General features: G+C 37.4%; 1 protein-coding gene across 1 annotated transcript; it reads right to left on the reverse strand.

Moving 5' to 3' along the window:
• Nucleotides 1-674: 674 nt before the first annotated feature.
• On the reverse strand, nucleotides 675-1,445 carry LOC110911217 (L10-interacting MYB domain-containing protein-like). The gene is made up of 2 exons (XM_022155819.2): nucleotides 1,117-1,445; nucleotides 675-1,040 (listed from the first exon to the last, which is right to left on the reverse strand). Exons 1-2 carry the CDS (start codon nucleotides 1,429-1,431, stop codon nucleotides 759-761), a joined length of 597 nt encoding a protein of 198 aa, XP_022011511.2. The 5' UTR covers nucleotides 1,432-1,445; the 3' UTR covers nucleotides 675-758.
• Nucleotides 1,446-8,423: the final 6,978 nt, after the last annotated feature.

Raw genomic sequence — 8,423 nt, forward strand, 5'->3', positions numbered from 1 at the left:
ACAGCATTTACGATAACTCACGAGATCAAATTCTCACAACGAACGACAAAGTGCGATACTTAAACATCCATCGAATTAACGACGAATGACAAAGTATAACCCTAATGTGGGCGGCACTTAAACATCCATTGGATATATTGATCGGTCGGAAAATGAATCGTAATAGAGATCGAGTTATTACCCTGTTTTGTGGCAGCACTTCGTAAATTAGTGTGTGGTGTGGACTGTTGTTGCTATAATTCGACGTACACAGAGAATTCTTACGTCGTTTTAACTTCAGAAAGCAAGTGCCAATGTCTGATATTTATACTGATTTTTGGACACGCTTACGGACCGTAAGCCATTTCCCTTACGATCCGTAAGGGAAGCAGTCTAATTATATAGGCTAGCTGGGTTCGGGACTAGCCTTGCTGACTCAACTCTTAATCGAAATTCAATTTGGACAACGAATTTTATTGATAATTATCACTAGGGTTTATTCCCCCCCTGAGTTTTAGGGGCCCTGATCCTGATTCCGATTGTTCTGAAAATTTTAGGGTTTATGCAGAATCACTTAGGTGTCTCAATTAGGGTTTTCTTATTAACTAATTATATCCTAATTATTACTTTTTGTGAGAGTTATTACACATCCGACTCATCCCAACCCAATGTCTCCAACTTCTCTAAACATGCATCCATATCATCAGAAAGTGTGTGTTTCTCAATCATCATCTTTGCCAACTTGCTAATATCTTCACCAACTTCTATAAGCTTTGACTCTAATGTTGCCTTATGTGTTCGTTTCTCTCCTTTTTCTTTTTTTTTTTTTGGGACCGAATACTTGACTCCTCACTAACACCTTTACCTGGGGAATCCACTTGAGTGCATTCGACATCCATACCATCCAAATTGTGCTCATTCCCTTCCTCAGAAGGATGAGGAAGCGTAGAACTTGGCCCCCAACTATCAAACCCATTTGAAGTAGACCCCTCATACAATTGACAACAAAGCTCGGGGAAAGCAAGTGGCACACTTCTCAAAGCTTCTACATACTTGTTAGACTGTGTGAAGAAATATTTTTAAATACTATAAACTTAATGAAATGTCCACTACTAATTATTAGTATAAAACAGATACCTTCATCTCAATTTGCCACTCTTCTTCTGACAAGTTAAAACTGTTTGTAACTGGATCATAGACATTCCTGGTTTTGTTTTTAAGCTTTAACCAAGCTGCAAATTTTCCTTTTAGAAAATCATAGTGATTCTTCATTTGACGTTGTTCCACTATGAAATTATGTTGTGTTTTCAAATTTTCAGCAACAGTTTTCCATGATGCTTGTTTAAGACTGCTTCCTTCACGTCCATTAACGGTTATTTCATGAACACATGCTTCAAGAAAGGTTTTTTCAACACCTTCTTGCTTCCAATTAATCCTAATCCGTTTTGCCATTTCTTTGGATATTGGTTCCTAAGGATTAGGGATTTAAACCACCTCAATCATACCAATTATCCAATATTTCTAATATAACAACTAATAACAATCAACATACAACATAAAGAAAACATATATCTTTTTTCAACATACAACATAACCATTCACAAAAAAACTAAGTTCAGAAAAATGTAACACCTCGAAAATTCCTGCCCAATAAAATAAAGACACCTGTCATGAGAGAAAAACGTGTCAGGAACCCGGATGAAATAAAAAGATGTATGGTAGGATTTTAAAGAGGGCGTCCTGTTATTAAAAATAACTCTGAACGACCCAAGGGCGACATGTTATTAAAACACCTCTGAGCGACCCGAATTTGTAGGATTGTGTTCTGACCCCAAACGAGTCGTTCAGAGGTGTTCAACTTCGTTTCAGGTGCGGAATAACAAGAAACGGAGGTAGAAATAGCTGATTATTCACTTAATCTACTGATTTTATTGATCTGACAATGATTACAGCTCAATCCTCACACCGGCAACACTTCGGCATGGAATACAAGGCTTAGTTATGTGGTTTCGCTCATAGATGCCTATATATAGGCCTGAAGGTTTCGCTCCAAGTGACATGTTCACATGAGCGAAACCTCATGTGTACATATAAGCGAAACTAGCTTGACCATATGAGCGAAACCTCTCCTAATGTCCCTATGAGCGAAACCTGCTCTCTAAACACATACAACTTCCTATTTTCTCGTAAAACGCACCCTAATCTATACAATACAAGACTAAGACTCGATACAAGACGAAGTCGACAGATGTAGTGCACCAACAGACTCCCCCTCAGATGTTGATGAGTCGACTATCGAGTCACGACAATGCTGTGTCTTCACGTCTTCAGTCTTGATCAGCCTCTGGGCTTTACTCTTTCTCTATCTTCATCAACAGACTCCCCTTCAACTGAATCTGCTTGAATATCTTCAGACTCCCCCTCTCGATTTGCTAGCATTCTTTTGTTCTTCAGCAACATCTGCTTCAGGATCTTTGTTTGGCTTTCTTTGTCTTCAGAATCCGAAACTTAGCTATTCCTGCACATTCTTAACCCAGAAGTAAGTTTTATGAATTTAACAATTTGAGTGCACCAACACTAATTCTCTTTCATAAACATGTGCACCAACAACAACTCTCCGTCAAGCTACTTTCTTTATGATGAACCGCTTGATGATTTTCAAAACATATTTGATGATTAAGACACACTCCCCTCACAACAATGTCATCATGTTTAGCACTTGGAACTTTGAAAATCAGCTTTCCAACATCAGTTGTGGAAAATCTTTTTGACTTTTTCAAAAGTTTTTGCTAAAACACACCCAAAATCTTTTTGGATTTTCCGAAAGAAAGTAACTGACACTACTTGAAGAAACAAGAAAATGCAGAAATAAAATATTTACAAACATATTTTTGTGAGTTCGTGTAAGAGGATCATATCAGTTATGACACATGTCACTAACACAGTTAAGCTGCATTACATTTTCAGTTCTAAACAATTCACCTAGATTGCCAGTATATCGGTCCACTTAAATTTTCACACAAAGTTCAAATGATCCGAGATACGATATTAATGTCTTAGATACTAACTTATTCGTGTGTCCTACTACTTGAATATACTCCTGTATCTAGATCCCAATATTCAATCTTACAGGTGAGTATACCACAGCTGATATCTGTTTAGGGTTTAGATGCGAGGGCCGTGAGAGCTCAGGTCGATACTTCCGTATACGCAGAGAGATGACGGCTTCGACATTTGGTGTGTCCTCTTTAGAGGATCTTTTGATTTCAACAGCAGCGACTATCAATTTTATTGTTTCATCAGCATGCTGAGGGCGAAGCTATGTTTCAAGCTTTTGCGGAAAGCATTATCCGGGGACTAGGTCAGTACTTCCATACAGCAGAAGTCCCGGGATAATACCCCAGATATCACTGAGCATAAAGACCTAGTATCTCAGAATAAGGGACCTTTCAAACAAGATTTCAGGGGTTACCTATATATCCAAGAAGTCGTTAACCCACAGAACAAGCAAGTTTGAAATTTAGTTTATATCTCGTCACAATTTACTAAGTGTGTAAAAACCTACTAACATATCCGCAGTGAGATTGTTTATCACATTTTTAACTTTACAATTATTTAGCATGTTGTGACAGTCTACTGATGTACTATCATTTCCTCTTTTAACAACAAAACTCATTTTTGATTTTATCATGTTTTTATGATTTTCAAATTTTCTAATGTTTTTGGATTTTCAGAAATACTATCTACTCCCCCTAAAATGCAAACACATTAACGAAAAATTGAAAACAACTAATCTCTAGACTCACTTGTAAACATAAAACGCAACACAAACTATACAGAAATTTGACAACTGACATCAGATCACATCAAATCTCCATCCACTCAAGCATAAACAATCTGAACTCCCCCTTTCAACAAACCATTTTCTCATTTAGATTTCAAAACACTTAAGTTTGTTTTAATCAAAATGATTTTTCCGGAAAATGAATTTGTTTTTACCACTTGTAAGTTAGCATTATATCCGGGGATGTGGTTCATCATCTTGCCTATTTTAACCATATGTAGTAAATCAAGTACAACTTAATGTCCCTGATTTACCATTTGCAGTTCAGAAACCTCTGTACCACTTGTAAAAATAACCACTTGTAAGATTACCAACAATACCACTTGTAGGTATGACTAACCAATACCAACTGTAGGAATGAATCATCTACATTCAACACTTTATCAATCAGGATGCCGATTCCTGCTTCACACTCACCAACCTGAAAGCTCCGGCGTAGTCCTTTCACCTGTAATCATTCAAACATTTTAAACAACTTTCATACAATCTCATAAAACATGAATGATGCCGATTCCTGATCCACGAAATAAACTTGGGATCTCCGGCGTAGTCCTTTAAATTCAAGGGAAACAAATTTCCATCCAAGTCTTCTCAGACTTGATGGCTTTCAATTCTTGCGCAGTGGGGTTATAAGTTGCCTTTTTAGTTGCATAGAAATCTTTTACCCCTTTTGCTTTCTCATTCAACATTTTCTAAAAATTTTCTTTACACTTCCATTAAATGTTTTCTCGACATCAAACTTAGTTTTCTCGTTATAAAACTGATTCAAGATTTCAACCTTTCCAACTTTCTTTTTAACTTCTTCAAATCTCAATGATGGGAATTCATCATCATTCACTGAAATTTTTACTTCAATCTGTGGCTCTTCTAGCTTTGTGGAACCAGATTCATCGTCGACTTTCTCTTCAACATTCTTAACAACCCACACTTGGTTGTCTTTCTCTTTCTTTTTATAAAATTCTTTTTCGAACACTCACCAACCTCGTAAATTGAATTTTCAAAAATTTTAAGTTTTTCGGTTGGTGGTTCAACATCCACAATCTTTACTTTCAATTTCCTAGAAACTCCCTGTTTTGTTTTTGCATTGTTCTGGCAATTCCAAGCAATGTGACCAGCTTCATTGCACTTGTAACAGATACGAGTCTCTCTTTGATAAAACACTGCAGTTCCATTCTTCTTCTTTTCAGCAAGAAACTCTTGATTTGACTGTCTCCAGAATGGTTTCTTCTGTTCCTCTTCTGAGCTTCCACCTGACACAAATTCAGTTTTTGTTTTAGAATATTTTATATTTTTATGATTTTCTGGTGGAATAAATCCTAAACCTTTCTTTTTGTAGCTACGATTTTGGTTTGGTTTCTTTTAAAAACCAGAACCAGAATTGTAACATTTTTTCTTGTTTAAACGTTGTTGTACTCTTGAAGTGTACTTTTTAGGTTTTTCATAAAGATTTAAATCTTTTATTTCAGAAATATTAATTTCTGTTATTTTGAAAAACTTTTTAATCAAGTCGAAACGAACACTTCTTATTGGAAATTCTTTGTCATAGTATAATTTGTCCGAATCACTTAAAGTATATGCAACTTCAAATGTTTCATCATCCAAATTTGCTTTCGATAACAAAAATTCTTTACTATAAGACCGTTTGACCGACGACTTTTGACTGTTGACTGACGAATTTAACCCTCCAGATTCAGACTTTGACTCGAATTCCTCCTCAGTATCCAACACCTGATCGACCACCTTTTTGATTAATTCAGACTCATGATCAGTATCGGATGAGGTAAACGTGACATCAATGTTATCTGGTAAAACGTCAGTTGTGTCGGTTTTTAGCTTTATATTGACTGCCTTCTCAAGTTGGTCCTCGTTTGGTTTTCTAGGAGAGTACCCTTCCCAAATTGGAGGCAGACACTTGTTATAGCTAACAGTCGGTTTCTTACCACAATCTTTCTTCTTCTTTGGCTTCTCGTCTTGAAAAGCTTCCATACCTGCAACAGTTGGGTAAATACGATCAATGAGATAATCAGAACTAGAATAACTTTGTAGTAAACGTCTAATTCTCTCATTCTCGATCTTTTCTGTCTCCAACTCTTGCTTCCATTTAGCACTTTCTTCGATGTAGAAGTTGATGGCTTTCCGCTTTGTCATCATCACAGCATTCATCATTGTTAGTGCTTGTTCTCTCTCAGAATTTGTCTTTTGGAGACCAGTTACTGTTTTATTCAAGACATCATAGGATTCTTTCACATAGTTAAGGTTGAACAGTAACTGCTCCTTCTTCTTCTCATACTCAGCAATGATGTCGTCTTTTGCTGCACATTCCTTGCAAGCTTCCAAACACTTCATGCAAGGCTTGACGACTTCAACAATCTTTTCAATTTCGATTGTTTTAACCACTTCAATCACTTTTTCTTCTTCTTTCACCTTCTCAGCTTCAATTATTTTCTCAGCAACACTTTCAACATTCACATTCTGAACAACATCTTCAGATTTCTTTTGTTGTTCTTTAGCAGCTCTTTTCTCCTTCAGTTTCTCCAAGCGATCTGCAAAATAGAAATGAAAACTTTCAGGAGAAAGATGAGATTTTGCAACATTTATATGTTTCTCTTCCTCATCATCACTGCTACTATCAACTGGTGATTGATCAAACTGCACAGATTTTTCAGAATCAACATCTGATAAACCAGACTCAGATGGTGTTTGATCAAAAACAACTTCCTTTTCTGTACTAACAACATTTTGTACACTCTCATCTGAACTCTGTAAATTTTCATCAGCATTTTCTGAACTTTCAACAGAAACAACAGACTCTTCATCCACACTCTTCACCGTCTCTCCGATAGACTTCATCCATGTGGCAAACATGTCTGGTTCTCTAACAATCTTAGCGATGAAAGCTTTGTATTCTCCTTTTTCATCAACGAACATATCCCAACTGAAGCCTTCAGGTAGTCTCTCATCATCTTGATCGACTAAACATGCTTTGCTTTCAGATGATATGTAGTTGCTCCAGTTAAAATCTACCAAACACGCTCTCTTTGAATCTTCAAACTTTCTACCATGAGCCGTCTGTGAATCTTGTGATTGACCAACCTGCTGAAAAATTGCTTTCCGGTAGTAGTCGTCTTTTCCGAACGGATTCTGAGCGCCAGTAGCTTCCTTATTCTTGCACTCTCGCTTGAAATGACCTTTCTCCCTGCAACAAAAACAAGTAACTTTAGATTTATCAAAACCTAAAGTAGATACATGAGCATCAAGAAAGTCATTTCTCCCGGTAATCGTTTTGAACTTTTCAGCACGTCTAAGAACACTAGCAAGACACCATTTGATATCCATCAGTTCCATCTCTTTGGCGTCTATTTGATCATAATCCTCTTTGGTGAGCATAGGATTTCCGATCCGACCAGCCACTAGACCCTCATAAGATAACAACACGGAACCAAGTAGAGCCATGTGGTCTTTCGCAATTTCCTCAGAAAAACTTTGACCTTCTGGAAGATTTAGAGCGATGTTGCACTGAACCATATAACCATTTCCTGTCTTTGTGCTCTGAGACTGAAAACTTGTGTTTGACTCTTTAGGATTTACACTCGGAAATGATGAGAATCCGCTGCTACTTTTGTTTGAGCCTTGATCAATCTTTTCTGTTGAATCCCCAGCACTGAATGCAGTCTGGATTTTCGGACTTCTCTCAGATTCTGGAACTGGAATACTACCCTTATAGTACATCTTAACATCCTATTGACCACTCGGATTGTTCATCCTCGCGATCTTCTGATGTTCCAAATCCTGACTCTCGATCTTTTCAATGAACTGTGAGATAGTTAACCCATCATAAACACCCGTGTTCTTTAGGATCATCAAATACGTTCCCCACTCTTTCTGCGGTAACGCATCGGCTAGCTTGTCTACCCACTCTTCCCGATCTTTTGTAATACTCAACATCGACATTGATCGCACCAAGTGGCAGTAGCGTTCAATTAACTTCTTCGTATCCTATCCTGGTAAGCTACTGAATAGATCATACTCTTTCTTTAACAGCGCCTTCTTGGTTTTAATCATATTCTCGCTGCCCTCAAATTTGACTTTAAGTGCATCCTAGATTGACTTTGCAGTTTTGTCGTGCTGTAGCAGAATAAAGATGTCTTCTTTGATTGCTTGCTGAAGCAGACTTATCATCATTTTCTCAGCTTTGTACATAACCCGTTCCTGATCCGTGAATTCTGATAACTCTTTAAGAACCTGCAAATCTGTTCGAGGCAACACATATTTCTTCAATATGCATTCCCATGACCTAAGATGGTTAGCCTGAACCCAGTTCTCGAATCTATCTTTCCACCCATAGTATTCTTCGATATTCATCAATTTAGGGGGCTTTTGGGTGGTTCCTGTCTCGTTTTCTATACTCATGGCTTGAACAATAGCAGATGGACCAGACGGTGTTGCAAATGCATTATAGAACTCGGTATCCATGATGACTTAGCACGATTTCCAAGATCAGTGACAAATAAGCGAAATCAGGTGTCTGTGCACTAAGAGCGAAATCTCAGATGACCACAAGAGCCAAATCCCTAAGTTCAAATGAGCGAAACCCTATTAT

The sequence above is a fragment of the Helianthus annuus genome, chromosome 4 (genome assembly GCF_002127325.2).
Source record: "Helianthus annuus cultivar XRQ/B chromosome 4, HanXRQr2.0-SUNRISE, whole genome shotgun sequence".
NCBI lineage: Eukaryota > Viridiplantae > Streptophyta > Magnoliopsida > Asterales > Asteraceae > Helianthus > Helianthus annuus.